Source organism: Vanellus vanellus (assembly GCF_965231255.1).
Source record: "Vanellus vanellus genome assembly, chromosome: 3".
Lineage (NCBI taxonomy): Eukaryota > Metazoa > Chordata > Aves > Charadriiformes > Charadriidae > Vanellus > Vanellus vanellus.
Window position 1 is genome coordinate 64,566,028 of NC_138907.1, and position 27,633 is coordinate 64,593,660.

The 27,633-nt window shown below is 41.9% G+C and overlaps 1 protein-coding gene across 1 annotated transcript in view; it reads left to right on the plus strand.

Annotated features, from left to right (window-relative positions):
• Positions 1-6,207: 6,207 nt before the first annotated feature.
• The window catches only part of MAP3K5 (mitogen-activated protein kinase kinase kinase 5), a gene marked incomplete at its 5' end in the record, with an annotated part of 107,740 nt that continues 86,314 nt past the window's right edge, over positions 6,208-27,633 (plus strand). The window contains one exon of the mRNA XM_082481387.1: positions 6,208-6,616. Within this exon, the coding sequence (XP_082337513.1) occupies positions 6,208-6,616 (409 nt within the window). The remainder of the gene's footprint in view (positions 6,617-27,633) is intronic.

Consider the following 27,633-nt stretch of genomic DNA (forward strand, 5'->3'; position numbering starts at 1 on the left):
GCCATGGCTGCCGGGCCCTTCTCTGACCAACTTTGTGGAGGCGGTAGCTGCAGCCTTGGGCCTGTGTGGTTTATCCCTCCGGTGCGGCCTTGTGCTCTGACCTCTTCAGAGGAAAGCTGTAAGCCTAGGAAGGGCCTACTGAGAAATGTATCACTTGATGCTGTGGGGTTTTCATCTGTACTACAGTGTGATTCCTAATTAAAGTTCGTCTGGCCCAGACCAAGCCTCTGACCACTCGCTGCCAGTTTCTCATGTTATACAGTTCTGCAAAATTGCCTTCTGGTGAGAAGGAGATCACTTCCAACCTGCAGAGACAATCCGTTCTTTCTCTTATGCCATGTAAGACATGTACATCAGCTTGAATACATGAGATGTTTCAGTCATAGTCTAGTTACATGTTACCTGTCAGTTTTCCTTTTAAAAAGCACTCCTAAGATACTTCATTTTCTAATTTCCTGAATAGATCTGTATATTTTATTATTATTGTGACGCAATTATGCTTTATGGAAATCCTTTTATGAACAAATTCAAGTTTTCTTACACCTGTGACAACTTCTGTTCAAGTCCGTGGGAATTTTGCCTTTGAAAGGAAAAGGGGGTGTACCAGGCTTAGAAAATAAATATTTCAGCAGAGCAGCAGCTGAAGCTTTTGTTATATTCTGTCCTGTGTGTGATATACAGAACTTTAAATTACAGACATAGAGATTATTCCAGTTGAACAGGCTACCCTAATCAGTTACAATCACCCATCTACGTGTGTAGAGATAAAAATGCAAAAGTATTGTTTTACACATTAGGAAGGTGCAGCAAAGGCGAATTAGATTATTAAAATCTATTATAAAGCCACATAAATGTCTAATTGCTTAAACTGGCACTCAGATGCAGGTCACTGAATTAGGCAGTTCTAACTCTTTGATCTTGTGATAAAAGTGAAAACAAATGTTGGTCAAACAGCCTCCAGGATTTTAGAATAGAATCAATCCAAATTCAGTGCAAGCGAAGCTCAATTTAATGTATCCTTTGGGTTACCACAGCAGCTCCCAAAGCCTCACAGCTGGCAATTTATAGGTTTAACTTATTGACTGATGTCATATGAGATCAGATCTTTTTAACCCTGGGGCAAAGGAATACCTTACTGAGTTGGCTGCTCCAGGCCAAATTCCACCAATTAGCCTCTGTGGAATCTTCTATCAATGCATCTTTTCAAAATGCAAGTTACAAGACAATTTTCTGAGCAAATATTTTTAAACTAATTGTCTTTGTAACTGGGATGTCAATAACAACATTTGAAGATACATAGCCACCGTGGTAGTGCAGTAAGTAAAGTTGGACATGGCTCTTTGTGAGGTGTTGTTTGGGAGTCAAGTGCTTGATGGTGTAAAGTCCAGTTATTCTAGAGACAATTTATCATTGATGTATCTGAGTATTGGAAAGTTTTCATCATGTGCATTTTCAAATCTAGCTGATCTTTTGTAATGAGTGAAATTCCACAAAGAGGTTATGTAAGCAGGAAGCAGTCCTTATCAGTGGCCCAACTTTGTTTTAAAGACAGATTAAAAGAATTTTCAAAAGATCAAGAAGTTGGTAAAAGGTTACAAGGAAGTCCTGAGAGCAGGACTAGTTCCCAAAACATTTTTTTTTTTTCAGACAAGCCTGTGAATTCAGGTTTTGAAGATCCTTAGAAGTAGGAAGCAAAGTAATGCGATGAGTGAAGGTATTTTCATAGGAAGATTTCAAGGTAGAGAGAATAACTAAAGAAAGGAAGGCTCTTTTACAAGCAAAGAGAGAAGGGCCCAACAAACAAAGCTGCTAAACGTGACCGTATTTCATCCTCAGCCCCTGGGCAGCTGAGTAAATTCAAGAAGCATGAAGGACTACCCATCATAGTAACATTGTATATGCAGCCATTGAAACCGAATGGTCCACCAGCCAGCTCTTTCCACCGGCTGACACCGACCAGACGTATCCCGCCTGCAGCGGTAGATGGCAGCCGTGTTCCACGTGAAAACAAGGCCACAGCCCTAGGAAAAAATTCCCCAAATACACTGGCATTATTTTTTTCCTATCCCAACAGCACTTCAATGAATCAAAAAAAAAAAAAAAAAGTTGTTTAGTATGTAACTTTTAGGCTATATTTATGCTGCAGTCACTTCTCTGAGCTCAGTTCGCAATCCTACCCCTCATTAGCATTGGAATAGTTAGTTGAGAGGCTTACAGCAATACCTCCACTTCCAGTTCACCACCCTTTCACAGTCCAGTAAGCTCTGTTCTGTTCCAAACACGTCCCTCATTTCCTCGGCTTGCTGGCTGACAGCTAGTTTAGGTGTGAACTGGGCTGGTAACCATCACTGCTGTATACACAAATCCCCCCCAAAAATCTTACTGGTCAGCAGAAACAGTTATTGGGAAGGGTCTAGTCCAAGTATTTAAAGAAGTTGTGAAAAAAGCTTTTCTGCCAGAGAAAGTAGATCGTGAGCTAGTCACATGCAAGGACGGGTTGCTTAAACTACTGAAAATACTCAGGGACTGCAGTAAACTTTTCTCTGTCTTGTAGTTATTGAGCCATTCATTAGGGTTCATGCTATCAAGATTTTCTTCTGCAACAGTGAATGTTTATTGACTAATAGAAATGCAGAGTTGTTTCCAGCTGAAATTCCCATACAGTCGTAAAGCTGTATGAGTTGAAGCTTTAAGAAAAGCACTTAGTGTCCCAAGGTTCATGAGAAGATTGCAAAACTGGCAACACTGAAAATAAATGAAAGTAACTAAGGGGATTGCAGGAACGAATGCAAAGGGAAAAGGCTTCCCTTATATGGAGAAACTGAGGGTTGTGGAAGTCGGAACAAAGAGACAGTTAGCACAGAGACTTTTCTGGAAATGTAGGGGTTTGGGCTGGGCGGGCTACTAAAGAACAAAAGAAGCAAAAGGAGGGAAAGACGCTGGAGCAGAGGAAGATTTAGAAGAGGATATTTAGAAAGAAGCATGAGAGTTGTTGTGAGGAAAAAGGGTATGAAGTAAGAACAGTGCACATTCTTCACCATGCTCCAAGGACAGTCTTGACTGATGAAACATTCATCCCCAGCGATGTATCCACATTGCTCCATCAGTTTTTGCTGACTGCCATTTATGTGCACCATGCCATAATTTGGTAAGTGGTTTCCTCATGTTATTACTGTTCCATGATCAGCTGCATCCCTACACAACAGCCACCAGTCTCTATTTACCTGCCCCTTTGTACTTAAATATTGCTTTAAATGTTCAGTGTAATCATAGATTTGCCTCATCTTAAAGATTGGCAGCTGACTGCCTCATAAGAAAATATTGCCCTTTCTATATTGAACATAAAGGCTACTTTTGATTGTCTACAGTGACATACTTAGCTTAACATTTTAGGACAGTTTTTAGAAACAAGTTTTTTGTTTCAGTTTAATAATTTCTACTGCTTGTGAGAGTTCTGGTCCAAAGGTTACAGAAATTTTATTAGTTTATGTACTTTCAAAATCTCATTCGGATTTTTGTATCTGCAAATTTATTTACATTCTTTTTTTTTTTTTTTACACTCACAGTTGAAGCATACTGGACTTTACTCCTGCAAATTTCTTTGTCCTGCTAATCAGTGAAGAGTTTACAGTGTATCCCCAACATCTCATTCCTATATATTATCCTGTAGTTAAATAAGAGGGCCTTAAAGTTAGCATCCATTTTAAACCCAATATCTGTAGCGATATATTTTAGTCCATTCTCTCAATTCCGTCAGCGCTACTATAAACAAAATTCAAAATACAGATTAGTCTAGAATCATTTTTCTCCCTCTACTGGATGCTGATGGCTATAATACATAAAAAGCATAATTCGGATAGAGTTATGTTAAATGCACATATGTTTTAAATATAATCTCTATAAATCAGGATACACTGGAACTACCTTTTTTAGTCTTGGATCTTTACACTAGTTTGAGTGGCTAAATCAAGCCTGTGGCATCTGCCATATGCCGTTTGTCACTCATCAAATATTGCATTTATATTTGCAACTAATAAAGTTGGCAAAATCTTGGATGTTAAAATTATAATTATGGTTAAACCTAGAGGCCAATGATGTATAGCTGTAAAAAACATAATGAAGAGAGGGTCGTTCTTTCAACAAATTTATGGGAAACTGCTTGTTACAAGTTTTTGTTATTATAAAAAACAGAGCTGGAACAGGGCGATACTGAATTGTGATTAAATGTAAACCATCTGGTGCTAAAGATGTTAATTTTACAGCACTTGAGAAACAAGTGAACAAGGTAAGTGTACTTCTCATAACAAATGGGGTGTTATTTTGGTTTTAAAACAATCCTTTGAATTATTATCTCCTAATCAAACATTAAAACAGAAGACCTCCTAAATGTCTGACGCTCACTTCAAAGAGTTAACAGATTAAAATATATGTTTTCACTTTATAAAAATGTGGGCAATTTGTGTTTGTTACTCCAGTTTCAACAGCATTTTGATTTGTTTTTCTTTCCTGCTTTAGGGCCCAACCTCACTCCCAGCCAAATCAACAGAAAAAGTAACTTGAATTTGGAATAGACGCGGTGCTAATAATGAAGCAAGCCTCACAAGTTGGTAATGCTAAGTGGAATAGCATGCTTCTTCCGTCCCCTTTCAGCCTGAGACTTCCTTCTGCGCTTGACAAACACGGGCTGTTCTCGAGCCCAACAGAGACATATTGTTCTTGCTTCCTGTAAGGTGATGTAACTGCAGGGCTGAATGGATTAACACTGATTCTGCATTTTGTGGAAAAAGACATGATTTAGAAAAACACTGATTGCCATTCAGACTGTAGCAAAAAACAATAACCTACTGTATCAGGCAGATTAGCAAATATTAACTTTTCCCTGTGAATTAGTCCTTAGTTTGCTCGTCATCTTCCCACCCCATTTACCCATTCCTTATCAGCAGAAGCAAATGCCAGGCGTATCTCGTCGAAAAAAGGGGACTGCTCAATGCAAAAGCAAACAGAGCTACTGAAGGTACTGTGGTGACTAATTTTTCTATTTATTCCAGAATTGATCCTCCGTCTACAGAAGCCACGGAAAACATTGAGATCCAGAAGCAGGCTTCATGCCAACAAGTTGATTAGCCTTAACGAGATCAATTGAAACAGGATGGACCTATTGATATGACATATAAACGTAACTATAAATATGCAGAGTAGCATTTTCCCTCCTTTTCTCCTGTACCTACTTAATAGAAAGCCCTAATAAAATATTTTTTTAAAAAGAATTGAATAAATCATCCAATTTCACAGCACTTCTGTTCAAAAAGACTGCAGAAGTCTCAACGCCCTTCCCTTTTCAAACCCGTTTTGAGTTCCTCAGAGATTCGCTCTTGGCCTGCAAATAATGTGCAAGTTTGGGGTGTTCACCCCAATACGCGTCATATATTATTTCAAATGTCAAAGGCTCTTGTCCCGGAGGGGGGGTGGGGTGGGGGTGGCCCACCACACCACGTCAGCGCAGCTCCTGGCTGCACGCTCCTTATTCCAACTACTTTCCTTTCCCGTGAAGAAACGCTTTGGTTAATTACCGACCGCTCGAGTCTTCCCGACAGGCAAATGGCAGGTGAATGTGAGAAGCCGATATATTTAACCAACACACAAGCGGCAGTTTTCCAGGCGGAACACTCCCACGCGGGACACCCGCTGCCCTCTCCCACGCGGGGCGCCAAGCGGCCGCCGCACCGAGGGGGGCGTGGTCACCGCTGCCCCGGGGGGCGGGGCCCGCCCCTCCCCGCCCGCGGCTGGGCGGAGGCGGGGGCGCCGGAGAGCCGGCGGTCCCACAAGTGGTTCCTGCCGGCGGCCGAGTAATTTCGCCCGGGCAGCGAAGCGGCCGGAGGGAGAGCCAAGTCCCCCGGGGGCGGCGGGAGAAGGAGGGCCGGGCTGCCGGCTCGTACCCTGCAGGTGCGGGGGAAGAAGGCAGCGGCGCGCCATGGTGCCGGCGGCAGACACCGAAGGAGGCTGTGCTCGTCTGCCCGCCTCCGGCAGCCTTCGCTAGCGCCCGCGGGGGAACCCCTCGCTTCAGCCCGGCCGCCTCTCCCCTCCAGCAGCTCGGCGGGACCGTTCCGGGACGGGCGGCGCGGCATGGCATCCGCCTAACCCCGCTCGGCGCAGCAGAGCCCGGGACGCGCCGCCACGGCGGCGGCGGCGGCTGCCCCCTCCGCCGGGATGAGTGACAGCAGCGAGGGGATCATCAGCTTGCCGGTGCCCAGCCCTCCCGGCGGCGGCCCCCCCGGCGAGGAGGTGCTCGGCAGGCGGGCGCAGGGGGCCGAGGCGGGCGGCCGCAACCTCCTGCCGGACTTGGCCGCGCCGCCGCCCGGTACCGTCTGGGCTGAGGACGGGGCCGCCAGCGCTGCCGGCCCGGGCATCGGGGCGCGGGCCAAGGGTGGCGGCAGGCGGACCGCCGTCACCTACGTGATCAACGAGGCGAGCCAGGGGCCGCTGCTGGCGGCGGAGAGCGGCGCCCTGCAGAGCCTGCGGGAGGCGTGCGAGGTGGTGGGCGCCGCGCTGGAGACCCTCCACTTCGGCAAGCTGGACTTCGGCGAGACGGCGGTGCTGGACCGCTTCTACAACGCAGGTGAGAGCGAGCTGTTCGGGGCCGGCGGCGGCCGCCGCGGTAGCGGTTCGGCCCGGCTTCGCCCCCACCTCCCTTGGCCCCGGCCGCCCCGGGCTGAGAGCGGGGAGGCGGGAGCAGGCGCCGCCCTCCCCCGCCGCGGGGTCAGCTCCGGCCGCGGAGCCCCCGGGGCGCCCCCGCTCCCCCCGGGTTTCCGTGACCGCCGTCGGGGCGGCCGCGGCGGGTACGTGGAGAGGCGAAAGTGCGTCAGAACCTGTTTTTTGTCTGTCCCGTCCTGTTCCCTCCCCCCCGCCCCGCTAATGTGTTTCGGAGAAGAAACTCCCTGTCAGCAAACGTGCTGTGAATCAGCACTTGTGACTTGTACCTGTGGATTAAACGTGACCTGGCTGTTTTCTCCCAGTCTCCCGACAAAGTGCAGGGATGCAAAGTTTTTCCTAACAGGCTGAGCTCTGGCTGGGAACAGGCAGGAGCTGCGAGGCCCCGGCAGCTTTGGGAAGCAGGTTTGGCACCAGCTAAACAATTTCTTTGTGCTGACACAGCATCTGGGACGCTCCGTGTGTTTGTGCTTGGAAGTTTGTGCTTCAGATACTGGTTGTATAAAACATTTATGATGGATGGGCTTGAACAAAGAGCTGGCAGGAATGCCCTGCTCTGCATCCTCTCACCCCTGTTCGCCAGCTTTCCCAGCGATAAAATTGTCACACCTTCATTGGAAGGTGTGATGACCCGAGGTTGTGTGTTATGATTTATCTGGCCCCGTTTTTAAAAATAATAACAAAACCCTCCCCCTCGTCTTCTTTTTTTATTTTATTGACACATACATGGTGTGAATGTAGAATAAAAAATCCTACTTACTAGATTTGTAAAGACTTCATACAACTAAAGTTACAGTACTGAAATAATGTCTTTTTGCCTTTAAAAAAAAATCGGAAGCAGGAGATTGACCTGACCTACAATTTTAAGCTTATTGTGTGGTATGGTTTTTAAGTATGTGAAATACATACAAAAAAAAGCGCGTTTAAAAAGTTTTGGCTGATATCGTAATTTCCTTCTCTCCCGGCGAGGAGGGGGAAGAGAAAGAAATAAACCAAAACCAACCAAACAAAACACCCTGGCCTTATTGTAGCAAGTTTCCACAAGACTCTTCAGCACAGACATGCATACGCTGTCGTCTCTGAAACTCCGCAAGCTTTACCTCGTGGACTGCTGCTTTTGGGTCAGTGAGGTGGGCAACTCCGAAGCGTGCAACCGCAACTTATTCCTTGTGCCTCTTGCAGAGCCTGTGTCATTAGAGGTAATGTTCTCAGAAGTCAGAGGAGCTGTCCTCACACAGGTGGAAATAAGAAGGCCATAGAGCTTCGTTATAGATCCTATACTCTCCACATACAGATAAGAGGGACTTCACATTTCAGGCACCCTGACACGTCTTCTTTCCAGGACGAGTGAAATCTGAGATTCTCTTACGGTTCTGTTGTGGAAGCTGTCGCGTAGCGAGGCTCGCAGAGTTGAATGATCCGTGATGTTTTTGTGCCTCTTGTGTTGGTTAATTTTTAGACTCTGAGCTGTGCAATAGGCAGGCTGCCGGTGCTTCACTGAGGCTTTTCTTGTAATGGGAGATTTGACTTGAAGTGGGCCCCTTTTAGTTCTGGCAGTAGGCGTCTGGCGTATAGTGCTACATAACTGCACACTTATGTAATATAATTTGCTTATTTCGATGGCTTTTGAGCAAACTGTGTCAATGTGGAAACATTACTTTTTCTTTCAGTACTGTTTGGCTGTGGGAATTTAATCAAAGTACTGCAAAACAGGAAAAATACTCTGCCATTCTGCTTTAACAGCAAAGCCCATAAACGTGTAAAGAACTAGGAGAGAAATATCCAGCTCCAGGACTGAAGAGAGCAGGGCGTAGAAGTTTGTGTCTGCTCCACATAGGCTCTGTACTCTCTGAGCCAACAAGTCATAAACCAGCTGCAGTCCCAAAACTATGCTGTGCTGCTGACTATAAGGCTGAACTTAGGTCTAGTAGAATCCATGAGGTTTTTATACTTGTTTCTTCATTCCTGTTGCATTTTGTGCACTCTCTCTCTATATATATGTTTAAGAATTAGTTGGTCTCCAGAAACTTTAAGCTAGTGAAAAAATGGCTCTCAGATTAGGAACAGAACAGCATTAAAGAGTAGATGCTGTGTAACTGAAGAATGCAAATGGGCAGCAGTGCAGGGAACAAAACCAATATGATTGTGGATGGTGTAACTATTGCACAGGTTTATTTTTCTTTAACTGCTTTAACAGGGTGGTGGGACGGAGCATTGGTAGGTGACCTAAACCCCTTCCCTATTCCCCTTCTTGTCCTCTCTCTTGTTGTGTGCCTTCAGTGATCAAAGATGGTATCAATAATATTGATAAAGAATGTCTGCACACCACATTATTTAAAAAATACAGTGTATGAAAATAGTACAGCATGACTGAATGTCAAATAAGAGTTTAGCAGTAGAAGTACTTTCAAATTAAGTAATGGTTAATTGGCTTTATTCAAGGTATCGAGTTTAACTGGACTCTGTGTAAAGGCCAGCTAAGTTAGAAGAATGAGTGATGTGATTTCATGAAGGCTTGGAAAATCAAGCTTATAAGTGTGTTTGAATGAAATAAAACAAAGTTCTTGTAATGCATACAAATCAACTGTGATGGGGGGGGGGGGGGGAGCGCTACAGCATAATGTATCTGTCCATCATCAAGACTTCCCTTTTTAATATCTTGTTTCTGCTTTATATAACGTAGTTTGAACTCTTGGTGATCTCTGATGTAGGTTCACTTTGTGCCTTTCACTGCTTCAAAGAGAACTTCAAGGAGTATTGAATAAAACCTAATCTCAGATGTAAATACTCATCATCCGCTGTAAATGTAGATTAGCCTACTAATAATCTTCTTCTGTCAGCTTCAGTCAACTGATGGTCCTTAAATGCTGAGACATAATTAGCAATGCATATGATTAGTGAGTAGGGCTCAGCTATATATGACTGAGCCATTCAAGCACCAAATATTAAGAATAGGGCTATTGTAGCATTTCTGCTTGTATGGTTTAAACTCTGCCTGATTTCAGAAAAAAAAAAAAAAAAAAAATTGCTTCTTGAGAAGCAAGTGTCAAATCAGCCTTAAACTGTTGGAAAAGTGTCTGACAAAAATAGAGATTTCAACATTTATCACATTTTCCTCAGCTTGGAGAGACAGTAAGGTGAGTAGAGGAAAATCTAGTCTAACTTCTTGCAAAATTAGATGTATCTGGGTTTGATCAGCTGTCTCAAGGACTTTTTTCCTTCATGAAGAGGATACTTAGAGTTTTTCTTTTTATTTTCTTTTTCTCCAGTTGTAGTAAGCTGCTCAGGTGACTTGCAGGTCTCTTAAATTCAGCTTAATTTCTAAACAGTTCAGGAATGCTTAAGAGGCAATTAGAGGCCTGCCAAAATACAGCAGGGAAACCTTTCTATAATGCAGTAGAAAGTCATGGTGTTTTAAAATTTACTATAATCATTGATATTTGTAATTAAATGCTACTTTCTTTTCATTATAATGACCAGAAGTGTATATCCTGTTGATTATTTTTTTCTTTAATTGCTCAGTTGCTTTTGAAAACTGAGTCATAAATGAGTATGGAGTACTTAGAGTTTGTTTGGTTTAGGTAAGAATTCATTTTTTCTTTCCCGTTTTTTTTTAAGCAATTGAAATTAGGATGATTTGCTTTCTGTGCAGATCTTTACGCAATTCTTTTGTGTTACACAGTTGCGTCGAGGACTAGCTGAACAGTGTCTTACAAAAAGACAAAAGGTAAAAGTACTGTAAAAGGAAAAAACCACATGAATCAGTAATCTGGGTCAGCTCTGCATGAGAGGGAGGTAAGAGGACTCTAAGTCAAGGTAATTTTTTCACAGAGGCTTTTAGGATTAGGCAGGTTTTTGTGGATTAAAGAAATGTTTCATTTGACTTGTAATCTGTAATTTACTTTTAAATTGTAAATTTTAAAGGGCAGAGTAAGTTAGGGATAAGTGTTCAGTTGACTGCAAGACAAGTGGTATACAAGTGTCAAAACCAGGGTAACTACTAAAGAGAGGGTTTTGGAATAACCTGTAGAGTACAGGACTGTAAAGGTGAAAGTTGGTCTCCTTCTTGAAGAGGTTAGTAGTCTCATATTTGGGGGGAGATACACCTTAAGGAGTTAGAGAGAAACCTTATCGGAAATTTGTCTTATTCTGGATTACCTCGCAACCACTTTTGGAGGAACTTGTGTTGACTTTGTGTATGGATAGAGGGATCGTTTGTTTAGCGTTTTCGGGTCTGTGTTCCTCCTGCTTGTCTGCCTTCAAGATTAAGCTACAAAGTGAAGATGTAAAATAAATTTTTTTAGAGGAATGGTAATTTGTCAGGAGCACAGTATCAAAGATTCTGACTTTTGTGTACAATCTCAGAGAAACTGATGGAAGATAAGAAAGATCACACAGTCGGTGACTGAGGGGCATATGGGTTTTCTAATCTGTACAGTCACTTGTTTTAGAATGTTTCTCAAGCTAAACAGCTTGACTGATGTGCTCGTCATAGAAGTCTGTCCGTGTAACTTCAATGTTGACTTATATCAGGGAATTTCCTTTTCAGCTTCTTATGCTTGTTTCATGAATCAGTGGCCCTTATGGTGATATTTTATACCAACACTGTGATGTGGGGCTATTGACGTAATTCCCCAGAAGAGCAATGATTGACTAAAACAGAATTGATCAAATAACAGAAAATAAAATAGGTTTAGTCTCTTATCTTTGTTTCTGGAATTCAGCATCGTTGCTCTTAGAATTCATGCAGACTTGGGCTAGCAATTGTCAGTGTTGGCATACTGGGCTAAGAAACATATTGTGCAATGTGCTGGGGGAGAATCTTGGCACACAAAATGACAAAATCGTCAGAAAGCCAATACAGTCACTTAAGTGAAAGTGAACTTTACTTGGAAGGTGTTCTACACGTAAATTTTTTCTGCAGACTTCACAGAACATTTGTGGATTGTGCATTTATAAATGTTTACAGGCACACAGCAATGCAGTAAAGCGGTACCAGGGCTCAATTGCATTCTTGCAGTTTCTTCCAGTTTTTCTCTAAATATGCTAAATTCTATGATGCTAAAATTTTTTTTTTAAGTGATTTATGCCTTTTATATAAATTTTCTGGAAGTTCTGTGATTGTGACACACTAATGCAGGCTCTCTTCTTAAACCTGAAGGAGGTGATGGTTCTTGATTCTAGCAGTTGACGTAAATGTTTTCTGTGGTAAAAAGCAGCGTGCTTCCTACCATATTAGCTGTTTGTAGGAGCAAAAAATCTACTGCTAGAGAGAGAGTGACTGCAAGCTTTGTCCTATTCCACAGTGTCTCTCAGAATGATTAGGGTTTTTTTACCATCTTTTTCTCTGTACTTCCTGATTATTATTTTTTTTTTTTGTTTCACTAACAGAGTTTTGTCAGATACTTGAAATACTGCACATGCTTTCTGTGATTATGCAGCACTCGCATCCATCACTTATTTTACTATTTTGACACCCTCACCCCACCCAGTTCTCCCAGGTGCTGCTGAATCACCACTACTGTTTCTGTAGCATCATGACTGGAGAATCCCTGTTCCAAATGACAGTTCTCACTAACATAGCAGAAGAAATTATCCCGATTTTGTCCAATTTCAGAGTCAAGAGCAACTACTAAAAAAAAAATGTCTAGTCCCACTGTCAGCGGAACTCATGTTGAAAGAGCATTGCACTATGTTGCAAGCGATGAGTTGGAGCAAGAAATGCCAAGTAATTTAATAACGCAGATGGCGTGCAGAATGGAGCTGATGATTATAGCCATACTTTCAAGATAGACGTGTCAGGATGTGAGGTATTATGAGTACAGAACCTTTGTGTCTGAATATTTATTTTGTAACATTTATATGGGGTGGGTTATAAAGCTCGTTTTGACTCTATATGTTGATACCAGACTCAATTAGAAGGCAGCGTTAGAAACTCAAATGCATGGCACATTTTCAATGTAAAACAATATTCAGGTGCTTCAGAATGAAATATGATTTACATCTACAACAAAAATGATGATGATGAGTCTGGGGAAAAAACCTAACGATCCTGATATCAAGTTTCTTTTGTCTGTTCATAGTTTGTGCTAGTGGAGAGCTTCTGAATTTATGAAGAAATTTTGGGATTTGAAACAACATATTCACAAATTCTTCCATTGCTGGACCAGCTGTAAATTTTATAACCAGTTTCCAATACTGGGACTGGTATGCGTAAATTCCATCAGTCAACAGGTGATTGGAAGACTGGTGTCCCATTGGTTTCTGTATGAAGTAGGAGGAGCACAGCGGATGCGTGGAGGGCATGTATGGAGTGGACGTATGTGAGCTGTGAGACCCAGGTGCTGTCTCAAACTTAGTCACTGGCCTGTCATAGCAATTTATAGCTCTGCTGTGCTGCAAGAGCTTCCTTGGGCCTCTCCCCCAGCTGAGACACTTGTAGAGCATCTAGCATGGGTGCCCTGGGCACAGAAGCCCCGATGCCAGTGTGAACTTCCCACCATTTCTGTAAAGTAAATAATATTAAGGGTGTGCTCTTGTAGGGCTTGCTTGCGTAATCTCCCAGTGATATCAGTGAGACAACTGGATAGATAGTCCACATCCAGACTTTTGTTGGATTACTGGCAGTTACAGGCTTTTGAAATGTTACCTTCTCTGTTAAGTGCATCAGGGTGTTAGAGCTAGTTTTCAAATACTATGTGCTGCATAGTATTTGAAGCAGCGGGAGAAATGCAGGTTATGAAGCTATTAGGATCTCTTCAAATACAGTAAAAATGTATAAAACTCATTGTGAGGCATCCGTATGAGCAGACATCATGAAAGTGTATTCCCCAGTGGAGAGAAGGCTGATTGGAGTTGGATAAATGCTTTTTGAGGGTAATACAGAAAAGCCGGTGACTGATTTTTCTGCAGTTTGCATTTCTGTAGCTCTGAACAGGATGTGTCATACAGAAACGACTCCTGAATTTACCGCAGGCATAAGAATGTGGCTTCTCTCTTTAGTCAATTTCTAAAGTCAAGAAGCACAATACAAAAAAACTGTATATATAGCAAGTGGCAATAGAATGAAACAAATTGTGTTAAAGCCTAAAGGGTCAAGTGAAAAATAGAAAAGGCCTTAATACATAATTTAGCACCATTATCCTCAGTAAATTTTCCCATCTGTTATGGTCTTAAATAAAATTAAGCAAGTGAAACTCTCAGTTTTATGGCAGTTCAGTTTTGTTTGTCTCTCAGTAGAGAAGAGCTGAGTTTTAAGCATGTTCTGTAGGGTTAGTAATTTAAAACTTGTTCCTTCCCCCCCCTTCTCCAGCCCTTTGGAACACTCGCTATTTAGAACTGCTCTATCTGCATGCATAGGTAACCTGCAAGTTGTATTTGTAAATTATACCCAGGGAAACTAAAAAACCTCAATGGGCCAACAATAATGGGGATTGTACACATTTGTAGTTAATAAAACGGAAGTTATTGCTGGGATTCTCATCTTTCATCATAGGCTCCCTGCTTTAGATTGTCCCTGGACATCCACTGTTCACGGTAGTCTCCTACCTCTGATTTTTGTATGGCATCTCTGGGGGTTTCTATTGAGTGGAACAGACACACTCAGAAGTACAGCATTTGTTAGAATGAGATAGACCTATGAAGCAGTCAGTGAAGTAATTTTGTACAGCACGACATGTGTGTGTGACAGACGACAGCAGCATCTGTTTTGACAATTGGGGTATTTTCTGGTAATCGGTGATGGGTAGATTTCTGTAAGAAGTTTGTGATTGTTTGTATTCCAAGAGAAAATGAACCTCACGCTGAGCTTGACACACAAGCACAGGCTGCTTCTTTCTAGTGTATATTACTTTTTTCCTCCGAGGCCAAATTTATTTCTTGACTGGAGCAGATATGATACTTCTTTCAGTTATGAAGAGCTGCTGATCAGCTACTAACAACCGCATGCCAGAGTTGAATTCTCTTCTAAATTGTGTCCGCATTTATTCATAACTTTGGGGATGCGTTTAGGTGCAGCACGGGGCTTAAAGATTTCCCACAGACTGAGTCATTCAGTGGGAACCAGCACTCTTTCAAATCCCACAAGAAACGTACGTTTTGATTTAGGAACTAGATACCCTTGTAAAAATTTGGCTCTGCATTTCTCCCTCACTGTAATAAAGTAAATGGGTTGCTCTGGGAGTTGCTTGCTGATGGCATCAGTGGATGTCTCTTGCAGAGAGTGCACTCAGGGTGAGTAAGCAGCTGGTGCTTTCAGTGGTGAAGACGGCTCTTCGGTGATGTCTCAACAGAAGAGTTACCCGCAGCTCTTGCAGAGAGTTTTATCTGATCTTCTTTCCCTTCACACAATACCTGTCTGCCACAGGTATAATGCTGCTTTCGGTTTACTGGGGACTATAGGCTGAAACCTGCAGTCTGTGAAGCGTGAAGGTGCAGGTTAAATAATTGTCAAGAGATGAAAGTCCTTCAGCACCTTCCCATGGACTTATGGGCTTCCAACAGAAGTGTGTTCCGCAACGTGCAAGAGGGCCCAAGTCAGTCCTCCGACCGTGGCACAGAAAGCCCCACCTGTGAACAAGGAGGGCTGAGCGATGTACCCAGAGGAAAGCAACACTCGCAGCACAGTAGAAATTCATTTATGGTTCTGAAGTGGGGCCCCATGCGCTTGGGATAAGTTTATCCGGTTATGTTGACACAGTAGCAAAGTGCTTCGTTTAACTCCGCCAAAGAGGCACACCCGTTAAGATAAAAAGCTCCTACTTCCATTGCTCCACTTTCGGTATGGTTTTTACAGCTACACACGCTTTTAAAAGCATGACATACTGTTTTTTCCATCTAGAAAAATAACTCTGAGGGAAATGTGCTAGATGTATGCCATAACTTTGTTTTATTTGTTTACAACTGCCTTTCAAATGCAGTATCTAATAAAAGGTTTCTGAGCCTTCTTCCAGTAACTTACAGGGGATTCATGTGAAAATGGGTTGACTTTAATCTGAACATACGTGTGCTGGCCACTGGTTCTGCTTCCACATGTTGGCAATAAGGTGGCATGCTAGTGAAAGCCAGGTTTTCGGTTGTGTGCTCCATCCTGTCTTCGCTTGGCCCTTGCAGCTTGTGCCATCAGTGGAAGTGACGTGTGGCATCTGTGGAGAAGGGCAGAAGCTATTGGCCTCTTGAATGAACCTCGTCTTCCAGATCACAGTTGGAAATGAGAAGTTTTTGCCAGGTGGTTGGTGTGAAGAACTGGGAATCCTTCCAATTCCCCTTAGGAGCGGGATTTGGTCAGTTCCGAACACTGGTCTCCATTACTGGGTCAAGTGCAATTGCAAAAGGCTCAGTGACACTGTCCCGATCACTTTCACTAGAAAAGAAGTGGTTGTTACCTGTGTAAACAAACCAAAGTCCTGTTTATGTTCTCCGTTTCCTTGAGGTCAGTTTCAAATTTTGTTTTCTGCAGAGCTGAACTCTGCTGGTACCTCATGTAATAATAAATATACTTCACATGATACTTGGAGTCCTTTAACACGTAGTCTGGTACGAGGGTCTTCAGTGACCTTGCAAATCACGCAAACTGCTGTGCAGAAACTGTTTTCTTTGCTTATGACAATGAAACTTATTTCAGGAGGTAGACTTCCCTGACTAATTCATTCAATATTTGTATATTATTTACATTTCAAGACTGTGAAGCCCGTGCAACTCTACCTTCCACAACGGTTTTTTATGAGTATATGCTAATTAAGAGAGAAACAGAACTACTTAAAGATTTGTGTGGTGTGTTTTTTTTTGTTTTGAGACTGTGTAACTCAAAACCTTGGTAGTTCTAGTTTCATTTTATTTCTGCTGGAGTTTTTTATTCCTTTTATGTCTTTCAGGGTTGTAATTTGAATTTGGGGATTTTCTTGATTTGTTAACCAGAAGTAACAACTCTGGGGATAGTGAGTGTTGTGCATATAAAGCATAGAAGAGATTGCAGGGCAAACCAGAAAAATGTGGCACTTCCAAAATATCCTGTACAGTTACAGCATTGCTGTACAAAGCAGGATTTTATTTTATTTTATTTGAAAGGGTGCTGGTAGAGGGGGAGAAAGAGCATGTTCCCTAGTGCTGCAGCTCTAACAGTAGAAAAGGCATGACCCTCGTCGTGAGAGCCGGCCGATATGGCCAACACTGTTATCTTTGAGGAAGTGCTGGGATCTTGCAGCACTGCCCGCTTCTGGTCCGTTCTTGAGGGATTATGTTCTTTCCTACCCCTAGATCAGGGTTCTCACAGACTGAGGGCAGCACGTGGGTACCCTGACCCGGCCGTAGAAGGCCATCTCTGGTGGTGAAGTCTGAACCTCACAAGGTATTGCTCGGTCCCGGTCTGTAGCTGAAGAGAGAAGTGCTTCCTGAACCTCTCAGCATGATGGAGGAAGCCCCTCTGGCCTGGGTTCAAGCTGGAGACGGGTGGTATATGCTGGGTTCTGGACAAGCCTTCTCCTAGGCTGGACCCTATATGGGCAGCACTGCCCAGGGTCGAGACTGCACGATGCAGCCCAGCTGTGCTGGCAGCTTTTTTGCTGGACCCGTCTCAGGGCGTATGGCAGAACTCTCTGTTTGCAGATGAGTTGTCAAGTGTCTCACAGGCTGGATTTCGCTGCCACTCAGAGCTTGAATTGAAGCTTTACTCGGAGGCACTTCTCTCTGAAGCTTAATAACAACAGAAGTTTGTGGAGGTCATTAAGTATGAAGCGGTTTTAACTTGGTTTAAATACCTCAACGCACTTGGGTTTATCTCACAATTTTGAGGAAAATGGAGAAAGCGTTAAAAGTACGCGTTCTAGAAGCGTTCCACAAAAGTAGCAAGAAAATAAGGATTGTTGCCAGTAATTCTGTTACCAGAACCCATGATCTCCCTTTTCCAGCTGATGCAAGAAGGCCAAAATGCAATAAAAGCGCTAGGAAAATGGACTAATCTAAAGCAAGAGCTTCTGTAGCAAACCCTGCCAGATGGGTGTGTAACTGGAAAACTTCCAGTCCCTTTTGTTGCTTAACTGCTTGCATTTTGGTCTGTTTTCTGCAGCGTCCCAGAAGTGTCTCTGCTTTGAATGATCAGTGTGTTGACAACCTGATATTTTGTCTCTATTTCTTCCCTGTTTGAGTACTTTAATAGTAGCTCCAGTGGAAAAATTTCCCGGTAGGCAGACTTCCCAAGCCTTAGTGGATTTCAGCTTGTTCTGTGGCTGGTTGCGGACTGGCAGGTGCCTGTCTTCAGGATGTAATTCAATTCATAAGAAGTTATTTATTCCTTACCTGTTATGAATCGAAGCTATTGACTTAGAGCTACTGCTGTAGTAATTTCTAGCTGTACTTTTGCGGTAGAACTGTCTCAGACTTCCAACACTAAAAGGCCTAATTGACATGGCATATTTTCAAATAATCTTTAATGCTGATAAATAAATAAATACGAGTAAGGTTACTATCAGTGCAATGTGCATATCGGTATCAGAAAAGAGAATTATCCTCTTGCTAAAAGTATACTGCTGCCTCCCTCTAGCTGCGGTGCTAAGTAAGGAAAGAAGATCATAAAGTCAATTTTTTGCATGCGCTTCCTCTCAAATAAGCAGGGCTGCTGGAAGAGTTGAGTATATCGTATCTCTTTGAGGTACGGTCCCATGGCAGCTGAAGTGGATGAAAACCTGGGACTAGCACGCTTCTCCTTGGTGCTGCTTTCAGCATTCAGATACTTGGTGAGGTAGGTCAGGGAGCTGACCTCGTTGCTAACTTGCCCCTTTATTTCTTTCTGGTTGGCTTTCTGTCGAGCTGTAAGTTCTCGGAGCTGAGCACGCGGTCCAGAGGACAGACCCAAAGCAGGACTGCAGCAACCGGAGTTGAGATTGCCTAAAGGTGTGGTTTCATGTTATTCTTGATCCTGTCTCATTGTGGGTTGCCTCACATCCTTTCCTCTTCCGGCAGGGGTGGCTAAGGAGTGTATTTCGTGTCGGCTGTGCCAGCTGTTTGTGCTCTCAGCCTGATGTTTTTCAGAAACTTTCCATTTACTGGAAGGTTTGAAAACATTGTTTGGGTTTTGCTCTGAGTTGGAACAAAAACTTCAGGACATCTCCATGAGCTGAATGTTCGAAGATTCTGCCACTCAAATTGAAATCTGCATGTCTGCTAGCAAATGAGCACGTTCGTGGATACCAGAGCTCAGTTGCCTGTGCTGTTGTTGTTATCACTTCTGGCATGCTTGTGGCGTGGGCCAACTAGTATGGTCTCAGTAGCGTTCCCAGTGGCCAGCCTGAAGGCAGCAGCCTGAGGCTAGGAGACTTCAAGATGAACGTAAGCCATTCCATGCCACTTGGTCCTCATACAGAAGTGGGACCTGGGGCATGTTTAATCAGTCAGTCTTGCTTCTCTGGTTTCCTAGTTCAGGTGTAACGAGTGTGCTCCTTTGGAGAGATTTGAGGCTTCCATTGGTAGCTGAGGATGTGCAGAGCTGCGGTGCCGTTATATACTCAGGGAGGTGGATTAAAGATATTGCATCTGTGAATGCACAATCCCAGCAGCTATCTCGGCTTCCAAATTCACACTTTCTTGGAGCCCTTAAACTGAATGAAAGGCAGTGGGTAGCTAGTGCAAGTCTTAGGCCTCAGAGGTTGTCAAGCACATAATATGCTAGTATGTGCTGTCTGTTGAAAAGGATTCTTTCCAAAAACCACCTTATAGAACTAGATTGTGAGTCTTTTCCAGCATGGATCATCACTTCCTTTGTATTTGCCTGTAACATACACAAAGTCCTAACTGAATATGATGTAAAAAAAAATTATTTTCCATTTTTGTACATTTGGGTTTTCAGTCCAACTGTAAGGCATAGCTGAGAGAGCACCTCTCAGTTCCTGTTTTGATAAAAGATATAATATTTTTCAGTGATTAATTTCAACATAATATAGCTGCTCTGCATTACTGCAGTTATGCTGAAAAGCCATCAGTGTGGAAAATAAACAAGGTTGACCTTGAAAGAAACAAATGAAGTTTCAGAAGCTTAATTTGGACTCACGCTATTGTAAATGATTTGTTCAATGCTGGCAAAATTTGTTCCTAGGTTTCATGGTTTAATGTGCTGGCCTTTGTGTCCAGGTATTTTTGGACAAATCTCAGTACTCCTCACAGTGAAAGAGTGATTATTGTGCTTAAAACGAATGTGTGAATAGGTGGTGGCTGTTGTCACTTTCCTTTTTGTCAGTGTCTCTAATGCTTCTTAATCCTAAATGATTCTTTCTTCTCTTTAGAAGTTGAAGAAGAGGCTGAAGCATGAGAATTCAAGTGTTAATACTGTACAAATGCAAACGGAGATGGGTTTCTTACCAGCTGTGTTGGTTATTTAGTTTGTGTAAAGCTGAATATCTATTTTGCTGGCAATTATTCAAAGACTTGCATCTGTGTAGCTTTCATATTCACACCAGTAATTGTTGTAGGAAAAAAAGAATTCTATTTTTAGCATAAATAACTTGTTATCTTACCAGTTCATCACTTCAGCTTGAATGGAGCTTGAAGCCTACGTTGAATCTTGCAGTTAGATCTTGCATACTGAGTTATTTTAGTTAATTGGTACCAGGCCACTTGGAATCCTAATTGAATTCCAGAATTTATTTGGAATGAGAACATTTTTACCCATACATAGCATACAGAAGGACTAGAAATACAAGATTAAATAAATCACCTGTTAAATATGCCATGGTCATTCCTACCCTTTGGGTCTACTAATCTATGGCAGTCCTGAGACTTTCTCTTGGACCACTCATTCAGCCGGTTGGAACTGATGAATTCATAAACTTCAAGTATAATTTCCTTGGTTCAGTTGTGGTCTACCTGGCATGGATTTTTGCTGTCTGCTGTGATTCAAGAAATCTAGGCGATACGTTAGTTTGTAGTGTATTTTCTCAAATAATATGTTTGACTGTATTCCTGTTCTTGTGGTCCTTGTTCTTACTGAAAAATATGATGCTTTGCAAGACACTTAAAATGTAGCAATAGTGCCCGTTCTGTTTCAAAACCTGCTACTGGAACAGTAATTTGTTATTTTTTTTACTAAACATGGAGCTTTGTGCTGTGCTGGGTTGGTGAATGTCCATTGTAAATACCTCAGAATCAAATTCAATACTTACAGTGCTTCAAGTGTTTTATCTCAAAGTTGCTTCTACCAGCTAGGGTGCTGGCATTCCTGTGTGGGGGTTATATGTCTAATTGTGGTTTTCATCTATAGATCCTAAAGTATTTTATAGAGGGAACGAATAACAAGCTCATCATTTTAAGGACAGTGACACCAGAGGAACAGAGTGTAGAGTGACTTGCTGAGGTTTGACAGTGGACTGTAACTAGACCAGAGGAGAGAACTTGGGTTTCCTCAGAGTTTGTGAGCTGCTGCCTAGATCAGATGTGCTGCTACTGTGATCATCGGTGACTTAGATATAACTCATTTCTGTTAAGAAGACAAGTATGCCTATCATCCTTCACACCAAATCCGGAGAAAAGTTTTTTAAAACTCTTACAGAATGGTTAGATATTAGACAGCATTGCAGGAATTCGAAATCAGTGTTGTGGCAAAATAAAAGCAGCTTCTGGTACTGGAATCGCATTCAAAGATGGTTTGCCTTTGGAAGGAAAGCTTGAGCATTTGTGTATTCATCTGGACAGCGACAAAGCAACAGTAAGTCGAGGCTATTCTTTTTGCTGCAAAACTGAATGGAATGAGACTGAAATCATAGCTATCGCAGGCCACCTGGAGTTACCATTGACAAAGCCAAAGGGAGACCTGCTTATCAGACCTACTTAATCTCGTTTTGCAGCAATTAGCAGCCATCATGTCAAGCGTTAAGAATTTAACTCGGATGAGTCATATCCGTTTTCTGTTGTGGGATGCAATAGTGCAGTTACTGTGAGGCTGGGCACTGGCTGCAGCCTCCGTGGCAGATGGTGCGTGGTGGGAGCAGAAGTCCTTTTAGGTATATAGTAGTTTCTGTATTGGTTTGCAAATTAATCGTTGCTTCTCAGGAAGTTTTAAGTTCCTGGATTTTCACACTCAATACTAAATAACTCCTTATGTGCGCGCGCGCGGGTATTTTGGTAGAGCAACTAGTGTAAAGTTTTGTCGCCCTCGGTAAGAATAAGGTGCGCATCTCCCCTCTCCCTCTGACCCAGACAGGCTGGAAACGTGAGGGGTTGCTATGGGATCTGAGGGTCTGTGCTCTGCTTGGCTAGAGCAAAGAGTCCTATCTCAAATTCTGAAATTAATTTAAAAATTGACTTATGTAAAAGCGACATGATGTTAAGCTGAATAGATCAGCCTGCATGAATCTGTGCTTGTCTGAACTTAAAGATGTTCTGGTTCTAAAAAAGCTTCAATGCCACCAGTTCCAAACATCCGGTGATTGTGCACTACGTGCCTAAATTAAGAGGCTGGATCAGGGTGTCAACGTGCAGGAAAAACTAGTATACTTCAGCTTTGAGTACGTCTTCTAAATTAATTTAAATTTTGTAAGTGTGATGTTCTCAATTTCAGGTTTTCCAATTTTTCCTAGATGAGGGGTTTATTATTTATTTTTTTTCCCCAAAACTACTGTAATTATTGCCCTTGGGAACCAGTGAGAGATGAGGTTTACAGATGGACAGCCATTCCAAACTTTCTTGTACCTAGCGACACTACTTGCACCGTAATCAACTTTGTAGGTCTGCAACTGTATACTAGGCTGCAACTTTGCTGCTTTCTGCTGGAGGTAAACTCCTTGTCCTTCTTAACTTTTAATAAGGCACTTTAAATATTTAAAGGGATTTGAGGCTTTTGTCTCACGGGGCAAGTGACACAAAAAAGTGTCCGTGCTGAGGAGCACTTTGCGAAACGGACCACTGATTCCCGGTACATCTTTTGTGAATTGTTGTGATAGAAGTAGGTAATCGTGCCACGTGCTGCCTTAGTGACTTATGTCAGGTTTTGATGGAGTTCAGAGTACTCAGAAGTTATAGGCTCATTTTTAAATTTGAGAATTTTTTTTCTGTGTGAATTAGATTCTTTTATGCAGTGTTTTTGGTGGAGCCCGGGGGATCTTTCAAATTAAGTTTAATCAGGTCTGTGGTGTGTACTCTGCGCTTTCCCTGTGTTGACTGGAGTAAATTGATTTTTGTGGCTGAGTGCTGCTGGTGGTACAAAGGATTCAGACTTTTCCCTGATAAATTGCAAGAAGGGCCACATGCGAAACTCATGCGTATGACTTACGGATCCGTAAGTTCTGCCCCAACCCTGAGAGGGTTGTCCTACCTGCTTTCAAGTCATATTTGACTTGTGAAGCCTTAGTACTAGCTTTCAGTGGAAAACGACTTAACTGTAATTCCATAGCTTGCCTTTGTTGATGATAGAAGGTGGTGGTGGTTTGTCTTTTTCCTTTTTTTTTTTTTTTTTTTTTTTCTTTTTAAAAGGAAGAGCTAGAAATGGATAAGGTATGTGAGAAATGGGAGCAGAGACTGATGTATCTTTCTGTTTTTCAAGTATTTCTTTGAAATGGGATATAAATAGGCTTTGTAAGGTGCAGATGAGTAGGAAAAATTAGAGATCATCTTTTGAATTTAAATAATAAATATTTAGGACGTTGCACGTAGACAATAAATCCCAATAAATTTGTGTGCTCCAGATGGTGAATTTATTGTTTTGCCTGTAGAGAAAGAACATGCTTTGCTACCTGGAAACATGTGAGCAATGAAGCGATTGATAAACTAGGGTTTGTATGTGCGTGCTTGGAGAAATATTGGCCGGTGTGGTCACTAGACTGATTTTTAAAAGCAAATGAATAGACAAACACACAAAAAGACTAAATGCTGCTGTACGTGCTTATTTTCTAATCTATTAGGATGCTTAACAGAGGTTAGAGGTATTGTCACTAAATTTCTGAAAACCTCAAGGGAGTAATAAAAAAATGTCAGGAGTTACTAGGAAAGAAAGGAAAAACTAGAAAAGTCACTTGCTGTATAAATCTGTGATGTGTCATCTTTATTGTGTGCATATCTGCTCATCTCATTTCAAAAACTGAATTTATGACTTGATGGAAGACACAGACAAGGGAAAAAAGGATTATCAGAACCATTCATGGAATTTTTTCCGTGCAGATGGAGACAGAATAGATACGGTCTTTTCAGAAGGAAAATAAAAGGAAAGGTGACATAACTTAGAATCAGGAATGGGAAGGAAGGAATGATTAAGGAACAGTTACTCATTTTTCATTTTTGGCTTTCTAGCTCTTATCTGCAAGCAACTTTAGAAGAAGCTAAAGGAAGCACTTTTCCATGCAAGAACATAGTTAACTAGCCTTCAAAAGGACTGAAATTCACGAGGGATGGGTTTGCTATTATGTGTGGTGGACACATGAAATGACTCAGGAGCTCTTTGGGACGTTGAATTTCCAGAAGCTTTAAGGATGTACTGGGTGGCTCTGCAGTTGCTCTGTTTCTTTTCTTTTCCCTAATAACTGCTGTAGGCAGTGGTAGAGATAAGATACTGGGCCAGATGGACTTTTTGATGTGACTTAATGCTGCTGCCCTTAGGACCAAACTGACAGTTTGTTGACAGATGATGTAAATTTTCTAACTAATTTGCTAGACAAATGAAATTGTAAATGTTTTCCAGAAGTAGGTGCAAATGATGATGATGAACAAGGCTGACCTATTTAATGCCAGGTGGGTAAGACCGTCAGCTAATATAACCTGATTCACAGAAGCACACTGGTTTACGCTGGGTGAGGATCTGGCATCGGTCTGGCATCTGAAATAGCAGGAAAACTGTCCATGAGTGTAGTGCCAGGTAGGCTTTGGGTTGTGTTTTCTGTGCACTGTTGCGTGGCCACCTGGCTGCCCTCCTTAGCTTCATCGCAGCGGAGCTCCAGGAGCTCTCTTGTCAGGACACTTTTCTCTGCCAGTAGTTCTGCATCTTTAATTCGTGGGTCGCCTTCAGAGTGAAGCCAGGGAATTCAGTGTTTAAGCTCATGTTTTGTGAAGTGTGAATTCCAGCAACCAGGAATTAAGACCTGTAGAGCGGAATCAGGAAGAGGGGGACTAGGATCCACTGATGATTGTATCCGAAAGGATCTCCCTAGGATGTGCTGAGACCTTGTAGGTACTTGAGGCAACTTGGACTCTGGTGAAATGAACCTCTTCTGAGCTTGATTTCCTCTTGGTGACCAGGCTCTGTAATGGTGGGGATATCCCTAGGGATGCTTTAGTACACATTTTTCATGGTCCAGTTTGACAACTATGTTTTATTCTTTGTGATTTAAGTGATGCCTGTAGGTATGCTGGAGGTGGATGAAAGCAGTGAAAAACAATTTCTGTTGATGTTGCTGCTGTTAGTAAAGGATATAAACAAATCATGGCTCTCTGAATTGCAATAAATCGCTGGATATTTTCGACGATTTTCTGCCAGTGGGAAGGGGGTTGTTTGTTTTTAAAAGTTCTTATCAGTAACTTTAATGCCTTTGCCCTTCAGTAACTACCTTTGACTTAAGTGGAAGAAAGTTTGGTTAATATGGAGTACTTCTGAAGGCAACATCCTTCATTACACCTCCTAGAGTGTAACTGGCCTGTCACTTGGACACATGAGGAAGGTTTTGTAGAAGGTGCCTCTAGGAACTTCTTTTGGTTGGGATGAGTGTGAGGGGATATTATGCAACCCTTAATTTGTGCAAAAACACTGAAAGTACATCAGAGACGTCTAGAACGTGCTGGAGTGAAAGGAATACTTTCCATGGGACATCTTGTTTTACTCTTTTGCAATTTGCTTTCTGTCCTGAAACAAATTACAGTGTGGTTGAGCATGGTGCGAGCAAATTTTCCATTTTGTCTTTCATCAGAAATTTGTAAGGGCGGTTCTCTACCTGTTTTCATCAATCTGATTCAGATAAGAGCATTTTCTTGTAAAGAGTAAATAAAATGAGGCTCAGGCTGCTGGAGGTGTTTGTTGTCTGCTTCTTTATTGTAAATATTAATTTCTATATTTCATGAAAGCTCCTCTGATATATAATCAGAATGTACTAGATCAGACCTGAGTATACAGACTGTTTGGAATACCTGCAGTGTAAAAAGAAAAAAAAAAAAGCGTAAAAGCATTCCTATTTTATTTGATTTTAGCATCATTAAATTATTATGAATGCATTTTAAACATGAAGAAAACTGAGAAAGTTAGCGTCCTAATTGTATGAAGTCAGAAACAGCAGCGTGGTATGGTTTCTGCTCAATGAGAATAGTGTGGTTTGCAAATACAAATACAATGCAAATCATAGAAGACTTGTAGGGTTGGCAGGGACTCCATGGAGTAGCTAATCCACCTTGAACTCCAGGAATGGATCAGGTATTGATGCCTCTACCCCATCATGAGGAATCCAATCAGGTATTGGAAATTTCCAGTAGCAAGGAGTCTTCAACCTTCCCTAAACCCTGCATGGACACAGTTGCCTTTAAAGATAGACTGGTTTTCCCCAAAATCAGTTCTAAATCTCCTTTACTTTGGAAGCAAATATATCCTAAGAGACGTATAAAAAAACCCTACAGTGTTATTCTATGTTTTAATTTAAAGTAAATTTTTATTTAGTCCTATTGTTCTTTTATTGTTCAGAAATGCAGGGAAATTTAATTGCTCTTCTGCTTGGCAGCAACATTTTATGATAACTCCCCTCTGCATATAACATATCCAGCAATATATTTTTTTTTCTTATAGATGAAACAACTCTAGTGTGTTCAGTAATTCCTCCTTAATCGGGTGTATTTAAATTTCTTAATCGGGTATATTTAAATTTCTTATCACTGTCATGTTTTGTTCCTTTCTTCTGGATACTTTGCCAGTTTGACTTTCTTCCTTCAGTTATACCCCAGATTGTGCACAGTATTTCATTTGATGCTTCACGAGTGCCGGGTAGGGCATAATGCTGTCGTGTGTTTTTTCATATGAAACTCCCCTTCACACAGTGCAGAATGTGGGTTTTCTTGCAGTAGCCCACAGTGCTGGCTCATTCGTTCTGTGACTGCTAGTACGTGCAAAACGTTTTTTTGTTTTTTTTTTTTTTTTTCTTCTTTCTTGTATGCTTTCTAGACAGTTTTACATTGTATTTCAGCATCCCTAAGCATAGGGGTTAAAAAACACTCATTTTTACTGGATGTTTTCAGTCGCGCTTCAGAACAAGTTCCCCTCCTGTTCTTCAGGGTGCTTCTCAAATGGGTGCCATAGAGAAATTCCAGCCATATTGACCTACGACTCGGGAATGCAAGTATGACCTTGCACAGTTCCTTGTGATATTGCGCTGCAGTTTGACAGTGAATCATGGGTAAATACTCTCATCTTGTAAGGAAAAAAGTGTGTTTTTTACAGAAATTGGAGTTTATCTTAAAATGTTCCAAGAGACAACTACAAAAAACAGGAGTGAGCAGTTTAAATTCCTGAATCCTGGATCCAGCCTTAAGTTTAAGCAACACAGCATATTGCCAGCTTAATAGTTACGATCCAGATACTTTAGATGAGACTTCTCATATCATTTTTTTTAACAGAATATGAATTGTTATTACTTTGCAGCAGAGCTACTAAGAATGTAGTCCTTTCTGGATCAAGCCTAAAGAATAAAGATTTTTTAAGAGATGATGATGTTTTGTGTTGGAAAGCATGGCACATGAGGACCCTACACCCCTGGAATTCTACTTTTCTCACTGTATTTCTGTTCCTGGGAGAACATTGGACACAGCAGTGAAAAATGCTTCAATGTAGAGATTTTTGTGGAGAGGTTGGTGAGAACCAGGGATGGTCAATGTAGTTTGTACCTTTGGTGATGATGAGACTTGGGGTCTAAAATTCTCAAATACTGTATTATTTATGAGAGAGATTTCCTTCTTAGGATGAAATATTTTCTTGACTAAGTA